The 19,361-nt window shown below is 46.9% G+C and overlaps 1 protein-coding gene and 1 long non-coding RNA gene across 8 annotated transcripts in view; one reads left to right on the top strand and one right to left on the bottom strand.

Annotated features, from left to right (window-relative positions):
- LOC147006366 (uncharacterized) overlaps window positions 1-19,361 on the top strand; it is a 113,195-nt gene that overhangs the window by 48,834 nt on the left and 45,000 nt on the right. The window contains exons 3-5 of one of the 2 annotated variants that reach the window (XR_015054894.1): window positions 280-466; window positions 10,278-10,477; window positions 10,723-10,857. This is a non-coding gene — a long non-coding RNA (uncharacterized LOC147006366). Of the gene's footprint in view, window positions 1-279; window positions 467-10,277; window positions 10,478-10,722; window positions 11,141-19,361 lie in introns of those variants that run through there. The other variant, XR_015054895.1, reaches the window with a different exon arrangement.
- Window positions 1-19,361, bottom strand: part of LOC147006367 (immunoglobulin superfamily member 11-like) — a 98,161-nt gene that overhangs the window by 36,672 nt on the left and 42,128 nt on the right. The window contains exon 1 of one of the 6 annotated variants that reach the window (XM_085869005.1): window positions 10,022-10,169. The exons of 1 other annotated variant lie outside the window; for it this stretch is intronic. In XM_085869005.1, coding sequence (XP_085725131.1) covers window positions 10,022-10,025 — 4 coding nt within the window. In that variant the 5' untranslated portion in view covers window positions 10,026-10,169. Of the gene's footprint in view, window positions 1-294; window positions 1,695-1,766; window positions 6,080-10,021; window positions 10,170-19,361 lie in introns of those variants that run through there. 4 more of the 6 variants (XM_085869009.1, XM_085869006.1, XM_085869004.1 and 1 more) reach the window with 4 other exon arrangements.

Below are 19,361 nucleotides of genomic sequence, written 5' to 3'. Positions count from 1 at the left end.
TTTGTTTGTTGGGATTCGCTCGATATCCGTTATTGTCGGGTTTTCCGTGTGTGTGTGTGTGTGTGTGTGTGTGTGTGTGTGTGTGTGTGTGTGTGTGTGTGTGTGTGTGTGTGTGTGTGTGTGTGTGTGTGTGTCTGTCAGGGCCGGATTAACCACTAGGCCCGTGAGGCCCGGGCCTTGGCCTACGAAAAATATTTGGCCTACGAAAATTTCCGACTTTTTTTTTCTTCTTTTTTTTTTTTCTTTTTCAGTCTTAATTATGTGACTGGACGTGTGCAGGAAGGCTGTACACACCGTGAGGGAAGGCGGCGGGCACGCTGCGAGACACTGATCGTCGACAGCGAGCGTGGGAACCACGTGATCATATCACAATCAGCCAATCACAGGCGTCGCCGCTCTCGTCTGGCTGGTGGGTGGAGTCACGTTCGCGCTGAGTATGAACATCCTGGCCTCCTCTCACTTTCCTGTGAGTTATCGAGCATCCTGACGCTTGCAGTTCTTCGTTTTGCTCTTATTTGTCGTTTTTACCTTCGCAAACTTCGTTTGACGAAGGTATTGCATTGACCCCTGTGTATTTATTTATTGGTAAATATGTGTGCGGATAACATTGCGCAAAAACTGCTGGACCGATTTGCATGAAATTTTCAGAGATGATGTGCAGTTACTCAAGGACGCCAGGCGAAGCTTTTGGGAGCGATCGGATCAAAGGTCACAAAAAGGTCAAAATCGTTTTTTTGTGATTAAAGTGTCAATTTTGTTCCGATTTACATCAAATTAAGTCCAAAATGTTCAGTATTCAAATCCCGATCCACTGATACAGTGTATGGTATAGTGTTTGCAACCCTAGTTAGTCTGTGGAAGTCAAAGGTCAAGGGGGTCACCAAAATGGAGTTTTTGATTGGGAAGCGTTGTGGACAACAGTACACAAAAACCACTTTGCAGATTGTCATGAAATGTTGTGGATGTGTTTGGCATCACGAGAGGACAAATCGATTAGATTTTGGCAGCGATCGTATCAAAGGTTAAGGTCAAGGTCACAAAAAGGTCAAAATCGTTTTTTCGCGATTAAATTGTCAATTTTGTTTTGATTTACAGCAAATTAACTCCAAAATGTTCAAAACTAAATTCCCCATCCTCTAATATGACACATGGTATAGTGCTTTTGTCACCCAAGGCAGCGGTTGGGGGTCAAAGGTCAAGGGGGTCACACAAATTCACATTTATATCGGAAAGCGTTGTGGACAACTTAACGCAAAAAAAACAAAACGCAGAGAGGCTTTAATTGTTTTCGATTTGTTTGGCATCATGAAAGGACAAATCCATTAGATTTTGGGATTGATCGGATCAAAGGTCAAGGTCACAAAAAGGTCAACATCGTTTTTTCATGATGAAAACGGTTAATATGTTTCCGATTTACATCAAATTAACTCCAAATTGTTCAGTGTTCAATTCCCCATCTTCTGAAATGACACAAGGTAGAGTACAATTGTCACCCTAGGTAGCGGTTGTGGGTCAAACGTCATGGGGGGTCACGAAATACATATTTGTATTGAGATGCGTTGTGGACAACTTAATACAAAGGTAACTAGTGGCTGCGGCGAAGGTATGCGCTCTACGAGTGCCCGTTCTAGTTTATCCTTGACTTTGTCCGACGGATATATTCGGTACCACGACAGTGGGGTACTTGCAAACGGGACAAAAAGAAGAGGCGTGAAACGGAAGTAAAAAGACTGTCTGGATCCATGCTGAAAATTTTTTCACCTCACCAGAGTCGAGATGAGCAAACGGAATGTGCGCATGCAGAGTCTTGTGATGTCAATGTCGAGGGATCAAGTAATCTCGCACTGCATCACATTTCGAAAGCTGATGACACCAATACCGTCGCATCGAGCAACGAGAGAAGCATTGGAACAACTGCAGCCGGTTCTGCGGCTCGTAGTTTCAATCCTGATCCTGCTGAATGGACTCTTTCCGCAGAACTCGTGGATAATTTCATCCAGAATCCTCCCTGCCGAGATAGGAACGCAGATTTTTCGTATACGCCCCGAGTGTATCCAGATAAAACACGGTATTTTTGGCGCGAACACTTTCAGCGGAAACTCACAAACGGGGAAACGGTGAACAGGGACTGGATGCTGTTTTCTCCATCAAACGGTAAACTTTACTGCGACGTGTGCAAACTCCTATGTCCCGACGGCGATGATCACGAAAGCCATCACAGTGATTTTCGAATCGGATTCAATGATTGGAAGAATTCCTTTGCACGTCCGGCGTCGCACGACCGTGGGACTACCCACATTCTCGCAATCAAAAAGTGACGAAATGAAGGTGACAAACAGGATCCACACATCATTTGAACAGCGGTACCTCCACGAGGAAGCTTACTGGACTAATTTCCTGAAGCGAATTGTCTCTGGAATATCGTTCCTCGCCGAAAGAGGGCTTCCTTTCCGGGGCACGACTGAGTAGCTGGGTTGTGCTAACAATGGAAACTATTGTTACGGATTTCCGCCCGCCGGCGTGCGAGCGACCGCGTTTAGCTGATGGCGGCCGCTTTGCCCACCGAACGGACAATCGAGTCGCAGCCTTCCGGATCAAACGCCGGAGTCCCGCTACGGGTGTGTTTTGGGTGCACACCACAGCCTAGTCAACACTACCCACACGCTACAGGGTCAATCGCCGGATTGTCGATATACCGAATTAATCGCGCGGGCAGACTACCGAGAGACTGTACCTCAACGGGGCCGCTTGGAAACGAGCCGCTTAAGCAGCTCGCTTCGTTTTGGGATAACCCAGCGGGGTATTATCGCGCAGCCCCGTTGGACCCGATCACTTTATCGGTTATTTAACAATCAACTATATTCCGAACGCAGAACGGCAGCTCAATTAAGGGAAGAGGATGCAACGAACGGGTTAACATTTGAACAAGCACATTTATTTACAAAGCACACGTAAACAGTGATGCAGTCATGCAGGTATGCAATTATGCAAGGCCGAACACGCACACAAGTATACAACCTACAAAAGCAATGCAAAAGAGCTACTACCGTCTCTATATTATGTACACACTTAACAGTTCTACTTACGGATATGGCGCCACAACGTTCATTCAAAAGAAATAAGGAAAAAACCCAGGAAAGACGAGGGGTAGACTGGACCTCTTGGGTCTTTATTTCATGGAGCTGTGATGACCATAGAAGCTCCGCGAGGCCGGGCTGGTTACTTTCACCTTCGAAGTGCCTGGCTGGGGCGACCCGCGATGTCCCGTCCTCACGGCGGCTGTCGTGACCGCGGTCCGGCCCAAGCGGCAACGCCTCAGAGGAACAAACGGGTCTTTTGCTCTTACAGAGTTGATGCTCTCTTTAAGAGCCCGTCCGTCCCTCAGCGCTGCTCGGACTGTCCCGAAGCCCGATCACCGCGGACCGTTCGATGCTGGCTGGCGACCTCTCTCCAGTTCTCCCCACGTCCCGCACACGGACGCGCAGTTCTGCGTGGCACGGCTGGCCTGCTGTGCTCCCAGCTCCGTCTCCTTGGCGAACCCGGACCTCCACTGCCTTCCACTGGACTCGAACCTTGGTCTTCACACCACACCAAACCCCGACCGACTGCACTGAACTGGCGCTCTGCGTGCCTTTTTGTAGGGTTCGTGAGGCGAGGTTTGATCTCTGCTCTATCCCCTCTGACCCCCACTGGCTCCGTCCCTCTTGATCTCCTGATCCGAATTCCGAGGCGAAGCTTGGAGCGAGCGGACATGGTAGAGATCATCGACGCTGAAGGGAGAGCGGACGTGGTAGAAATCACCGTCGCTGGCAACAAGGAAACCCCCGTGTTTGTTTGCAGCGATCTTGCCGTGGCCGGCGCAAAGATGGCAACGCCCGCGGAGTTGAAGGTGAAGCAATGTTGTTTCGTTGTTGGGTATTGGGGGAGATGCGGTTTCGGAGATGGTGGTTGGCGTTGTGGAGAAGGTGGTTGTGGTTGGCATCGTGGAGAAGGTGGTTGTGTGACGGCGGTTGTGGAGGAGGCGGTTGTTGTGGTTGAAATGCGGTTGGCGTTGTGGAGAAGGTGGTTGTGGTTGGCGTTGTGGAGAAGGTGGTTGTTGTGAAGCGGTTGGTCAGAGCGATGTTGGTGGTGGAGGTGGTTGTTGGGAAGCGGTTGGTCCAAAATAACGATAGCAAAAGAATAACAGCTAACTCAAAAATCACAGCCCAGTAATACGAATAAATCCCTTCAAACATTGGTGGGGAAATATATCTGAACACAGACTTATCGACATAACTGATCTAAGGACCTATATGGTGCTCTGCGAATTTCCACAGCCGTAACACTCACTATCTTGGTTGTCTTGGACTAGTCTCAAAATTCGATCCATTTCTCGCCCAGCATCTTGAAGTGTATGGGAACAAGGGAAAGGGAAGTGTATCGTACCTGTCATCAACAATATGCGACGAGTTTATCCTACTACTGGCCGAAAAAGTGAAATCTTCCATCGTGCGAGAAATAAAACATGCTAAATATTATGTTGTTTCCATCGATTCGACGCCAGACGTTTCGCATATCGATCAGTTGACGGTAATATTTCGATATGTGATGCAAGATGGTAGCGCCGTCGAAAGGTTTCTGCAGTACGTCGTCATTGAGCATCACGATGGTGAATATGTTTGGAAAATTGCAAGAGGTACTGGAAGCCAAAGGGATTGATCTCATGGATTGTCGAGGGCAGTCATACGACAATGCAAGCAACATGTCCGGTGTCTATTCAGGCGTACAAGCAAGAGTCTGTAAAATTAATCCGTTGGCTCAGTGGGTACCATGTACTGCGCACAGTTTGAATCTGGAAGGAGTCGCTGCCGCAGAGAGTTGCTTGGAAGCCGTCAAATACTTTGGACTTATTCAAGCCGTGTATAACTTTATGTCAGCATCTCCCAAAAGATGGGCCATTTTAAATAAGTCACTCAATGAACGTGCCATCAAACTCAAATGTTTGTCCGAGTCTGATACGAGGTGGTCAGCTCGCAAGGACGCTTGTAAAGCGTTTTCCGCAAGCTACAAGGACAGAAAGAAGGCGCTAATGAAGATAGCCGAGAGCCCTAAAGACACTCCGGTCAGTGAGACTGGAAGCCAAAGCATTGGCTGAGAAAATGGAACTGACCGAAACAGCAATAATGTGCGCTGTGTGGTCTGATCTACTTGGCAACATTGATCGAGTAAACAGATGTCTCCAACAACCTGGAATAGATGTCGGAGCGGTGAAGCAGCATTATGATGCCCTCGATGAATACATAGAGTCGCTTCGAAATGATGAAAGATTTGATGCATTTCAGGACCGCGCCAAAAAGATGGTCGAGTCCATCCATCATTTACGCTGATGATAATCGTCGGGTCAAGAGGTGAAAGAAGGCCTTCGATGAAAATGACGAGGAAGAGGAAACCCCAAAATCTGGCAGGGAGAAGTTCAGAGTTGAGACGTACTTCTCCATTCTCGATCGCCTTCTGACAGAAATCCATAGGAGAAGAGAGAGCGATCAGAAAATCACGGATCTGTTTGGATTCATCCCCACGGCCAACAGCCTCGACCATGATACACTCTCTCGCAGAGCGGAGAAACTGGTTTCAGCGGGCCCTGCTGACGTTGAAACGGACATAGTTCAGGAAATAGAACTTTTCTCGAAATACTCCAAGTTTATCGATGCATCGGACATGCTCAAGTACATTATTCACAACAATTTGACACAGACATTCCCCAATATTTTTGTTGCCCTCCGAATATATTGTGACGTCCACGGGACTTGAACAGTCCCGCCAACGTAGAATGAGCCGAAACGATGGAGGCGGTTTATTTATTTATAACCCAAACATGGCGGTTCTAATCGCTCTACCGCAAACGGGACGAGGAAGGTGGCACGAGTCACTTTTCGCTGAGTTGATGATGTTTATTTGTTTTTATTATTAACCAGAAATAACAAGACTCGTCAAGAAGAGTGATCCGGGGCGATTCGACGGGATGGTGTGGGATCGGGCGTGGGGAAAACACAGACAATTCCAATGAATATACAGATCTCAAACCCTCTAAGGCGCCAAGTACACACACACACACACACACACACACACACACACACACACACACACACACACACACACACACACACACACACACACACACACACACACACACACACACACACAACGTAGCTACTTCTGGTGGTCAGGCTGGACCGTGGTGTGGACGCAACTGTCCCTGGATCAGCGTCGGACGAGCTGGCCTTGCTCTCGTCAGGGGGCAGGAGAAACCGTGGTGCTGTCGACCTCCTGGTCCTGGCCCAAGTCCGCTCACAGCCGCCAGGGAACCAGTTCTGGCGCCAAATTGCGAGCAGGAGAGGGAGGCAGGTCCGCCCGCCGTTCGACCCCATACTCCGAGTCAGCAGAACCCCAGAGCCAACCAAGGTGAGGCACGAGGCTCAGCAAGGCTCCAAGACACGATGAAGAACACGATCGAATCAGCACAACAACAAGTACGCTTCCCGCGCAACAGCCTCCACACCAAAAAAACACGATCTTTTTGTCCCGATCTTCTTCCTCTCCCTTTTCGACCCCGAACAGAACCTTTTTATCCTCCTGTCCTCGTCACTTCCAATCGAGCCGTTTTATTGGCCCACCGCCGTCGCCTTCCGCCAATCGTGACCACGGGGCGGAGCCATCCGCAGCCCTGTCCTGTGACGTCACGGCCAGCCTCCAGGGACTACTAAAAGGGGTTTACGCAGACACACTTACCCTATCCCGTGTCCCTATCTAATTACGTGACAATTATCATTTCCCCCTTGAAGAAATGAACATTTACTAGACAACTTATCACCACTGAATTGCTACTTATTACATCGAGATCCTGGTAAACTCGAACAGCATGGCATACCTAATTAAACATCCTAATTACCCTTTGAATGCATACCCCCCCCTCAAACGTAACAATATTGTTCGATGTTTGCTACAAGCTGCGAGGGTGAACGCTCCTTCAGCACACTAAAGCGCGTGAAAAATTGTCTTCGGGCGACCATGGGGCAGGTGCGCGTGTTCACGCCCGCTCTGCTTTGTGTTGAATCTGAGCTGATGAAGCAAATCGATTTCTCCGAAGTGATCGCGTCGTTTGCCAACCAAAAGGCACGAAAGAAGGTGTTTCAGCAGGGTGGAATTTGAATATTCAGACATTCCACCGAATTTGTTTTCTGTATCGTTTGTTTCTCAATTTCGAAGCCGAATTGGATTTTACAGGCACTTGTAAATTTGAAAGTCGGACAAATCGCCATTTACCGCAGTCTGTTCCGATTAAATTTCATGTTCAAAATCGTCATTTTGGTCACTCTTGAATTTGGCCGACGAAATCTCAAGGGCCTTGGCCTACGAAGACCTTAATCCGGCCCTGGTGTGTGTGTGTGTCTGTCTGTCTGCAACGCGAGGCTCCACAGCACAAACCAGCAAACCGATTTCGATGAAACTTTGCCAACAGGTGCCATATGGGCTGGGAGTGTGCGCGTTTGAGTTTCGTTGCCTGGCAACCACCCGTTGCTGTGCAGCAGCCGAAAAACCGCGTTTTAAGAACCCAAACAGTAACTGACGCAGCGCGGCTTCTATGATAGGTAGAGCGACCAGACCAACTCCTGCCTATTCCTTGCATCCCCATCGCGTTATCGCGACAGCATAACGTTCCTCTTTCTCTCATAGTTTCCGAATGCGGAAAGGCGGTGAACCAGGGAATATGTTAAGTGACCTTGACCTCGGAAACCGTCGACGGCGGAACGTTCAAATTCGGTGTATGGATAGAGTTTAATAACTACTACAAAATTGAACCGCAGTATTTTTCCAGAATCGATCACCAAGGGTCTCGGGGCTAAAATACGCAAAATTCGAAAAAATACTTTTGGTCAGAATGAAAAGCATCGCTTCGATCCTAGTGGATCCCTCATCGCCTACCGGCTTGTCTGTTTGTTTGTCTGTCTGTCTGTTAGCAACTTTATGGCAAAACGGCTTTAGCAAATACTATCAAATTTATTCCACAGGTTGGCAATGAACCTTGGACCATTAACTTTTGGATCCAATTGGATCAAAGGTCAAGGTCAAGGTCACAAAAAGGTGAAATCGTTTTTCGCTCATAACTTCATCAAAAATGATCCGATTTACTTCAAACTAAGCTTATAGTGAACCTTATTCTATTTGTCACTTATAATCCTACCCATTCCTATAGTGAAAAATGCATATTTGTGAAGATCGGTAGGGTCCGAAGTTTTGGGGGTCATGGTCATCGGTCAAAATTACAAATTTTCCATTAACACTTAAACATGGTTACGAAAATACAACTTGACGGGAAAACGGCTAGCTCAAACACTGTCAAATTGTATTCACAGGTGGGTAATGAACCTCGGACGACCCCATTAACCTTTGGGGCCAATGAGGTCAAAGGTCAAGGTCAGGTCACGAAAAGGTCAAAATCGTTTTTCGCTCATAACTTCGTCAAAAATGGTTTAATTGACTTCAAACGAAGACTAAAATATTCCTTATTCTATTCCTTATAATCAACATTCAGGTTAAGGATGTATCAAATTTAAATTTGATCCCCAAAATAACTTTATGCCTTAAATGGGCGGGATTTGTTGCGCCTGGAACCACTTGTTTTTTATTTTTTGAATTCTCTTTTTTATTTATGGGTTTCTCTTTCCTTTCCTGAACTGTTGTATTTGTCCAATGTGTTCGGTGTGTCTGTGTGCGTTTGTGTCTGTCTGTCTATGTGTCCACGTCTTCATATTTTCACTTTACAAATGGTTTTCTCTGTTTCGGCTTTGGAAAAAGGGGTTTGGAACCCGGGAACTCCGGGGGAAAAAGGGGTTTAGAACCCGGGAACCCCGGGGAAAGAGGGGTTTTTGGAACCCGGGACCTCTCGGGTCGACTCCGAATCTGATTCATACATTCTGCAGTCCACTCAACATAGAGGGATGAGGGTGGAAGAGAGAGGGAGGGACTCCAGTGGATGTGACGTCCAGTTTAACAGCACACACACACACACACACACACACACACACACACACACACACACACACACACACACACACACACACACACACACACACACACACACACACACACACACACACACACACACACACACACACACACACACACACATTGATGAATCACCCTGACTGTGAAACACCGGGGTGACAGTTTATCGCTGGGTCGGGACTCGAACCCAGGCTAGATTGCTTCGACCTCTCGTCTTTCCTGCTGTGATGTGAATGAAACGTTTCATTTTAAAAAAAATTGTATTTATCGATGTCGAAGTGACCGCAGACCGACGTGGGTCCATCGCAGGCGAGTGGCCCCTGAACATTGTTCAGTAAGGATGGTTAATGAAGATGATGTCAGCTGAATTCCAATCAGAGGGAAGATGACCCCGGGAAAATGATAGAGTGAGTAGAGCAGGATGTTTGTAAATACAACATGCTGTCATTTGATTAAATCCATCAGGGAAGCGACGGGTCCCTCTCCTGGTGGAACACACGTATCAAGATCAATTATTTATTATTTAATTTTTTTGTTACCACACGCACACGAAGCGAAAGGTGTTCGGGTTAAACGCTTGAACTCAGATGATAACAGAGACAGGTGATCATCCTCTCTTAGGGAAAGGACATTCCAGGCACTCACCCGAAGGGACAGCCTCAGGTTAACCCAAGGAGACCGTCGTCTGGTGTTCGAAACCTGAGCACCACTCGGACACACACGTGACCGTAATCTGACCCTGGAAGGTTACCCCGTGGTTTTCCTCCGATCATCATGAGTGGGGGTCCCGATTTTCCTCAATTAACTTTTTCCTCCAAACTTGATGGAATCAATCGGAACTTGCACAGACACAATGTCGGGGTTCCCTCATTAATCCCTGAAAGTTTTAGCTTCGTTGGTCAAATCCTCCCGGAGGAGTAAATGGTACATACCAAAATACATACCCACATACCCATATACCTACATACCCACATACCCATATATAACTCCGTTATTGAGGGAAGATTGTCAATAAATACAAAAACAGAAAATAAAGAACGTTGATTCGTATCGAGGGAATGATCATCGACGAACTCGGACTCGATTTTCCACTTTCACAACACAATCTGAAACACAAACAATCCGTTAAAACGAAACGTTCAATCTTTGTATTTATTTTAAATCATGGACACGTGATGTGGCGGGAACCAATCAGACACCGCGATCTCGCGGTTCGCTTTTTCCCCAAACAGCTCGCGCTCTTCACTCGGTTACCACAGCGTACCGTCCTTCACCCGACACGACGTGCGGTCCACCATGACCCGAGATCTCACAGCGAACACCCCGGGATCCACGAGCGGCTCCGATGGAGGATACGTGGTCGGTCCGGAAGGTTCTCCGGAAGACCGCGGGTCCATGGACGGTTCACCTGAGGACAAGGAGTCCAGACCCGGTACGTGACGTTCACTCCGTACCGAGAACTTGTGTTTCCCGTGCTGATCCGTGCTGTGTACTAACACAGGAACTCATTGATTTAGTGAATGTCACGATGTCTGGAGCGGAGCCGGAATTGAATTGTGAATGGAAATCCCATCCATGACATGTTACCCTCCCTCTTGTACATGTATGACATCATTTTATACCTCATCACTTCATTCATCATTCGATTCCTCTTTCATCTCGTTTGCAACAAATCAGATGAAGATTTACTTGTGATGGGCCTCTCCACCGGCACACAATGGCCTGTTCATGAGGACTGCAGTAGCATCTTTAACGTCCTCGAGGAATCACTGGATGAGAAGACAAGCGACTTACCTTTCCTTTCAGAGGAAGGTATGCTCACTGATGCAACACCTTCCCTGTGCATCACCAGGTTGGGAGTTTATAGCTCGTCCTGCACCAACCTTATTTAAGGCCAAATTGTGTTCAATATTATATTTAAAGATGTGAAGGGTGAACTTAGTTACCACGAAACAAGTTGGCTGTTTGTAAAGTAGAGTTGGTGAGAGTTTACTCGCAAACTAATTAATTCTGCTCGATGGATGGAATTCACAACTTCAAGGTCAAAGTTTGACCCAAAAATAATTTTTCACGAAATTTTGACCTGAAGCTGTAAACTCGACCTTTGACCCACTGCAAGAACTGTTATGAAACCATTGTCACGGGATAGGTGTGTTTGTACCGACTCTGTTTATCTGTTTTGGTAAAATATTGTTGTAGAATTCCCGCCCGTCGGCGTGCGAACGACCGCGTCTCACCAATAGCGGTCGCTTCGCCCACCGAACGGACAATCCAGTCGTGACTTTCTGGAACAACGCCAGAAACCAGTCACGGGTGGGTTTTTAATCCCACCACGGCCCAGTCCGTATTCTACCCGCGTGAAATAGGGTCAATCGCCGAATATCGACATACCTAAGTACCCTCGCGGGTAACCGACCGAGGGACCGTCCCTCGGCGAAGGCCTGCTTGGACACGAGCCGCTTAAGCGGTCCGTTCCGTTCTGGGATAACCGAGCAGGTATTATCGCCAGACATCGCCGGACGCGATTCTATTTATCGGCTATTTAAAAACCAACTATACTCCGAGTGCAAGATGGGGCAGTTCAATGAGGGAATGGACGCAACGAACAGGTTTACATTCACACAAGGACATTTATTATAATAAAGCACGTATGCAATTAAACAAGGCAAAACACGTATGCAATTACACAAGCAACAAAAGCACGACAAAAGAAGTACAACCGTCTACTTATTATGTACAGTCACTTGCACTTAATAGCAGTTCCTACTTATTAGACGGGCCCACGGACACATGTACGCACACACACACACACACACACCCAAGAAATGGTGGCAGAGGCCTTTAATAACGAGCTCCAGCTCGGAGGACAGGTGAGCTGAAACCCAGAGCCTATCTCGAACCTCTCCACCTCGTGTGGTCTTCAAGTTGTTCGGACCCGGGCTCCAGCGAGAGCGAGCTGGACCCAATCGCCGTGAGCTGTGATCCTTCCCGAGCTCCCGCGAATCCTCCCGCGCTTCTCAACACGTGCTGGTGAGACGAGGCGCCGATTCTTCCCGTCGATGCGTCGCTTCCCCAAGGAACCACCTCCACGAAGAGGTCGATGAGTCGCGCCAAGCCGGGAACCAAAATGGAGAACAAAGAGCTCCACGTACCAAGAAGAAGAAGCCACTACTCGCAGCTCGAGCCGAGCGACCGGCTTAACTTCCTTCTAAGCAAAGCAGCTCGAAGCAAAAAGCTCTCCCGAGCCAAGCAAAAGCCGAAGCTCACGGAACCGTCAAAGCAAAGAGCCTCCAAAAAGCCTCCTCCCGAGCCAGGCCTCAGCCGAAGCTCACTGAGCCAGCCGAAGCAAAAAGCTTCCGAAGGCCTCAACCCTAACGCGAGCCAAGCAGGACCCGACGGTCTGCTGAACGACTCCCCTCAACTCCCTTCTCCAACTCTGCCCACGAACAAAAGAAAAGATCTCCTCTTATCCTTCTCCCGCCCTTCCCCCGCTCCCGGCGTGACTCATGACTCATGCCCTCGTGCTCCATCCCCCGCTCAGCCACGGGTGGGAGGGAGTTGTTGACATCATGAGTCACGAGACGGCAGGGTTCTTCTTGCTCTTCGCAGAAGAGGGTGAGGGATGTCTCCATTGTTCGTTCCCGAACTATTAAATCGATCCACAGCGCATCTAATCAATTTCTGAACATTTAAACAATGGAAGGTGAGCTATCTAGGGAACAAGCACTTATCGACATAGCTGACTAAATGAACCTGTATGTTGTGTGCAATCGAATTCCCAAATTCGTAACAATATCATAAAGGTATACCTGGTGTTGGTTTAATAGTGAGGGTGGTGGACTTGGTTTACTTTGGTCCTGAGTTCAAATCCCACTTGGCTGTTGAATTAATACCAGGTGGGGTTGACTCAGCTTGTCATCCTTCTGAGGTTGGCAAAGTGATACCAGCTTGCTGGGATGATTGAGCCGTTTGAGTATCCTGTGTCAGAGTGGTAACCTGTCCAGGATTGTGTCCAATAACCGAGGTAACTGATGTGGCAGCACTGATGCTCTCTCTGTACAGAGTGTGGTCTTCATGGATGGATCATAAAGGACACGTTTAACAACATTACCCATCACTGAGGATCAGGGACTTGAACTCTCATGAGCACCTGACGAATTAAATAATTTTAAGTTAATCATCACCTCTTTTAATTGAGGAAAGTGTGAAAATGTAATATATAAAGCTTAATTCGTGTTTGTTTTCTTGTTTACCAGCAAATACTATCTGTCGCTTCGCTGATGGGAATATTCATGGAAAGAGGGAGGGGACGAGGGAAAGGAGGGATGGGAAGGAGAGAGGAGAGGAGGGAGGTGAGAGGGGAAGAGGGAGAGAGGAGGGGATGGGAAGGATATTGGAGGAATAAGGGAAGGAGAGAGAGGGATGTGATCGGAGAGAGACCGATGGGGGTGAGGGAGAGGGATAGGGATGACAGAGAGGGATTGGGGTGAGAGAGGGAGAAGGGAGAGGAGGAGGGGAGGGGGGAAAGTGTGGAGGGGAAGAGGAGGGGGATCCAGGCAGATGTGACGCCGAGTTTAACACCCATCTGAGAGGACAACACACAGATTTATGAATCACCCTGCCTGTGAAACACCGGGATGACAGTTTATAGTTCAGTCGGGATTCAAACCCAGGCGAGACAGCTGAGAGCGATCATGCGTACCTCTTGGCTATCCTGCCGTAATCTGGTAATTCATTGCTGTTGAGGGAGGGGAGGGGGCACAAGGGGATGGGAAGGCAGCATGAGGGGAGGGGCATCGTTAGGGGGGAAGGCAGCTTGAGGGGAGGAGAAGGCAGCACGAGGGAAGGGGAATGTTTCATTTCACTCATTTCAAGCGGAGGTTCAAACCAAAGCAAACATCAATGAGCTTCGCAGTGAAGCGGAGGTGAAATTTGCTCACGCCATATGCAGATGGAAGCAGTAAGGATGGTTCATGAAGATGATGTCAGCTGACTTCCAAGCAGAGGGAAGATGACCCCGGGAAAATGATGGAGTGAATGGAGCAGAATGTTTGGAAGTACAACGTGCCGTCCTTTGATTAAATCCGTAAGGGAAGCGACGGCTACTTATACTGGTGGAATACATAAAGCTCAATTTTTTTTTGGTTGTTGTTGCCGCACGCACATGAAGCGGAAGGTGGAGTTAAGCAGTTTGTTCACTTTGTCTGTCCGTCAGTCTGTCGACAAACATCAGTTTATGTTCGAGGAACAACTCCATTTCAGTTGAAAGTTATATCTTGAACATTAATCGGAAAACAAACCTATAGTTTATCAGTACTTTGGCGATGAATCCGTCCCTATCGCACATGCATGGAGAGGAGGAAGATAATACTTTTAATCCGCCTGCAAAATTGAAACAAAATTGAAAATCATTCCAAACAGGAAAGTTACTGTTTTTAAGGATGTTATAAAGGACACAAACAACAGTGTTCCGTCTCCACCTCAAGGCACTGAAGCGAGTGCACCAGTTACCCACCCGGAGGATATCACGGCAGAAAGAAAATAAAGACACCAATGTGCCCTTTATGGTGTTTTATGGGTGAAACCTACAATCCCTTCATCAAGTATTCACACCCCTCGACTTTTTCACATTTTGTTGTGTTGCAGCCTGACTTCAAAATGGATTAAATTTAAATGTTTTGTCACTGATCAACACAAAATGTCAAAGGGAAAACATATTTTTTGAATTTTCTACAAGTCAATTTAAACTGAAAAGCTGAAATGTCTTTCGTCAATGCGTATTCAACTCTCTAAGTCAATACTTTGTCGTGTTGCAGTGTTGCTTTGGCTGTATACTTGGGATAATTGTCCCGTTGGAACGTAAATCTTCATCTCAGTCGAATGTCTTTTGCACTCTGAAACAGGTTCTCCTCAAGGAGGAGGAGATTGGGAACATACTCTGTGCAGAGCGTTGGTGCTGCTTAAGCAGTGTCCTTGGCTATTGGGCACAATCCTGGATGTGTCGCCACTCCGACAGTATGCCAGCATGCTTGCACTTACTTTGCAGACCTCGGAAGGATGAAAGGCCGAGTTGAGAGTGAGGAATAGAGTCTTTGATGAAGAGAGCAACTCCTCCACCAGGACGAGGCTCAGGTCTGTCATACCGGAGGAGGGATTAACCAGGGAGAGATACTTGGAAGAAAGTTGTGGAGACATCTCAAGGATGATCAAAGGAAACTGGATGCCCTGAGCTCAATTTGGAATGCCATAGCAAAGGGGTTGAATACTTAATGTTGTCAGACATTTCAGTTTTTTGTAAAAATTTCCAAAAACATGTTTTCAATTTGTCATTATGGGGTATTTTGTGTAGATCAGTGACAAAAATAAATTTGTGTCGATCAGAGTCGTTAACTCACCACTCAGGTAACCAGTTTGTAAAATATACCACACCAGGTTATAAATGGGTGAAAGGTTGGCTGTGATCATGTTCAAAAGATTTTGTCCAGTGGTTGCACATCGGATGAATCCGACAGGCCAATTTTGTCGCAAAAGTCCTCAGAGGGTGAAAGCTTTGTAACACCCCAACATGGAGAACAACCCGACTCCACAGATCAAGCTGTCTCAGAGGGAGGTTGAATTGGGGTTCTCCAAGCTATGAAGGACAACGCCTGACTGGAAGCATGTGAGGAGAGAGTGGAGGAACGGGCAGGCTGCCTTTTCGATAAGGCCAGCAAGGAGATGCCTGCTTTGCTGTCATCTCCCAGCCAACAGCAGGGCATTAGATTCGACAAGTAGACCGACCAGTAGATTAGAGCAACCAACATTCAGCGTGGTGAAGTTGGTTCTTTGTCGTTCGGGAATGTGGTTGCTGAAGTGTCCCACTCTCAGTATACCATGGACTCCAGATTCCTCCTTTACTGTTTGAGGAAGTTTTAAAATTAACTTTGTCACATGAAATTCAGAGAATGTGCCTTTCTTGCACCACATTAAATTGATTAGTTCAGGAGACAGCCTTTCTCTTCTTTGCCTCCTCCGTTTCGTCTCCCACATTATTACTCTCCCCTTTCTCCTGACCCAAACTGTCAGTATTGGATTCGCTATACATGCTAGATATCCCTTATTGTCGGGTTTTCCGTCTGTGTGTGTGTGTGTGTGTGTGTGTGTGTGTGTGTGTGTGTGTGTGTGTGTGTGTGTGTGTGTGTGTGTGTGTGTGCAACGCGAGGCTTCACTGCACAAACCAGTGAACCGATTTCGATGAAACTTTGCCAACAGGTGCCATATGGGCTGGGAGTGTGCGCGTTTGAGTTTCGTTGCCTGGCAACCACCCGTTGCTGTGCAGCAGCCGAAAAACTGCGTACAGTATTTTCAATACTTGTCCTTCAATTTTGAATGTGGAGAAGCGAGACTTCGGAATTAAACACTTCGAGATATTTAGAAAATTTTACTTGAGCCGATTTTTGATTGAGGTTTTATTTTTCAAATAGTAGTCCTTCAAAAATCGGGTGTCTATTCACCGTCATTTTTTATGAGGGGCTTAGGTAAGTGGGCGGAGCTTAGGGAAAGTGGACGTGGTTGATCAAAAGTGGAAGTGGCGTTGGAAAGTGGGCGTGGCTTATGAAAAATATTGTGTGGCTCAGGAGGTGTGGTCAAACAAGAGCATTGAGAGAAGTTAATCGGGTTTTCCGTCTGTGTGTGTGTGTGTGTGTGTGTGTGTGTGTGTGTGTGTGTGTGTGTGTCTGCAACGCGAGGCTCCACAGCGCAAACCAGCAAACCGATAATTTATTTATTTACCAAAAACGATTCCCCACCCACACACCACACCACCTTATTTATTTATTTACCGGAAACGATTCCCCACTGACACACCACCTCCAATTGTTTATTTATTTTCCGAAAACGATTCCACGACCCACACACCACCTTTAAATATTTATTTATTTACCGAAAACGATTCCCCACCCACACACCACCTCCAATTATTTATTTATTTACCTAAAACGATTCCATGATCCACACGCAACCTTTAATTATTTATTTATTTACCAAAAAGAATTCCACCACCCACACACCACCTCCAATTATTTATTTATTTACCATTTCGGATTCTCCTCCCGACACAACACCCCAATTATTTATTTATTTTCCCTAAACGATTCCCCACCCACACACCACCTCCAATTATTTATTTATTTACCTGAAACGATTCCACGACCCACACACCGCCTCCAATTATTTAGTTATTTACCGTAAATGATTCCACGACCCACACGCCACCTTTAATTATTTATTTATTTACCGTAAACGATTACACGATCCACACACCACCTTTAATTATTTATTTATTTATCGTAAACGATTCCACGACCTATTGCTATGCAGCGGGCGAAAAACCGCGTTCACTATTTTCAATGCTTGTCCAACAGTTTTGAATGTGGAGAAACGAGACTTCGGAATTAAACACGTCGAGATAGTTAGAAAATTTTACTTGAGCCGATTTTTGATTTAGGTTTTATTTTTCAAATGGTAGTCCTTCACAAATGGGGTGTCTATTTACCGTCATTTTTTATGAGGAGTGCCAGTTGGCAAAATACGCAATACGAAAAATCTTGCGGGGCAGAGGAACAATTGTATGTGAACCAATACGTCTTGGCAATGAATCTTCGTCGGTGGATCGGTCAGAATGAAAAGCATCTTATCCAGCGCTTCGATCCTCGTGGATCCCTCGTCGCCTACCGGCTTGTTTATTTATTTACCGTAAACGATTCCACGACCCACACAGCACCTTTAATTATTTATTTATTTACCGAAAACGATTCCACGACCCACACACCGCCTTTAATGATTTATTTATTTACCGTAAACGATTCCACGACCCACACACTACCTTTAATTATTTATTTATTTGCCGTAAACAATTCCATGACCCACACACTACCTTTAATTATTTATTTATTTACCGTAAACAATTCCACGACCCACACTCCGCCTCCATTTATTTATTTATTTTCCGTAAACGATTCCACGACCCACACACTGAGGAGTGCTATTTTATGGTCACATCCGATCCATAATTAATACTGTTGTGGTTGAGGAAATTCGCAAACCACCATTCAGGTCCCGTAGGTGAGATATCTCTGTAAGTACATGTGTAGTTTTTTTTTTTTTTTGTATACCTTGGTCGAGGCTCGTATGAGAGCTAACACACAACTCACAGCAAGGAGGCATGAGACAAGAGGGGCGGGAGTGGAAGGGACAAAACAGTGGGGAACAGACACATTAGGTGAACTGTGGAAGGGAGAGGGATGGGGATGGGATGGGGAACATGGCGAAGAGAAGATGGACATTTCAGGGACTTTCAGGAAGGAAAGTAGGAGAATTGAAGGAAGTGGGCTTGGGTGGATTATCGGGGGTAGAAAAGATCGAGGATTTGGATGGGGGAAGATAAGAGGTGGTGGTGAACAGCTGTTTTGAAAGCCTGGAGGGAAGAATGGGAAAGAATAGAGTGAGGAAGTTTATTGCAAAGGCGGGAAAAAAGAGGAATGAAAGAGTGAAGATGAGCAGTGATTCGTGATTTTGGTAGTTTTACCAGAAGGGGGTTGTTGGCGGACCTTGAGCGCCCTGTGGAAATGTGGTGGGGACAAATCGCAGAGAGAGCAGGGGGGCAAGGCTGGAGAGGAGTCGGTAGAAGACAGAAAGACCACCGACCAACCTGCGGTGATTGAGTGAGAGGCCCAAAGACTCAGCTTCATTGCGGGAGATGCCGATGATCTTAAATGCCCTGGTTTCGACAGCGTGAAGCCGAGAAAGGTGGGAGGCAGGAGCACCAGCCCAGAGGGGAGAGCAGTACTCCATCAGGCTACGGACAAAAGCTTTGTAAGTGGTCAGGAGCTCAAGAGGGCCGAGGAAGGACTTAGCACGACGGAGGATTCCCAGTCGGCGACTGGCTTTTGAGGCGAGGTTGGAAATGTGACTTTCCCAGGAAAGGTCATGGCAGATAGTGAGACCTAGAAGCTTGAAAGAAAAGACTTCTTCCAGAGGATTGTTGAGAAAGTGGATGGGGGGGTTTTGTAAACGGTCCTTTCGAAGAGACATAGTGAGAGTGTGAGATTTGTCTGGATTGAAAGACATGTTCCACGTGTTGGACCAGTTTGTGATTTTATCCAGATCTGCAGTGAGTGAAGAAGCTGCTGCTTGCCAGTCTGAGGGATGACAGATGGTACGGCAGAGGCTGGAGTCATCAGCAAAGAGATATAGAGGATTTTCCAGAGGGTCGGAGAGATCATTGATGAAAACCAGAAAAAGAACAGGGCCCAGAACGCTACCTTGAGGAACTCCAG

The sequence above is a fragment of the Eptatretus burgeri genome, unplaced genomic scaffold (assembly GCF_056783735.1).
Source record: "Eptatretus burgeri isolate ZD-2024b unplaced genomic scaffold, Ebu_testis_v1 Ebu_testis_scaffold_3184, whole genome shotgun sequence".
In the NCBI taxonomy this organism is placed as follows: Eukaryota; Metazoa; Chordata; class Myxini; order Myxiniformes; family Myxinidae; genus Eptatretus; species Eptatretus burgeri.
This window is presented reverse-complemented; position numbering and strand designations above follow the sequence as displayed.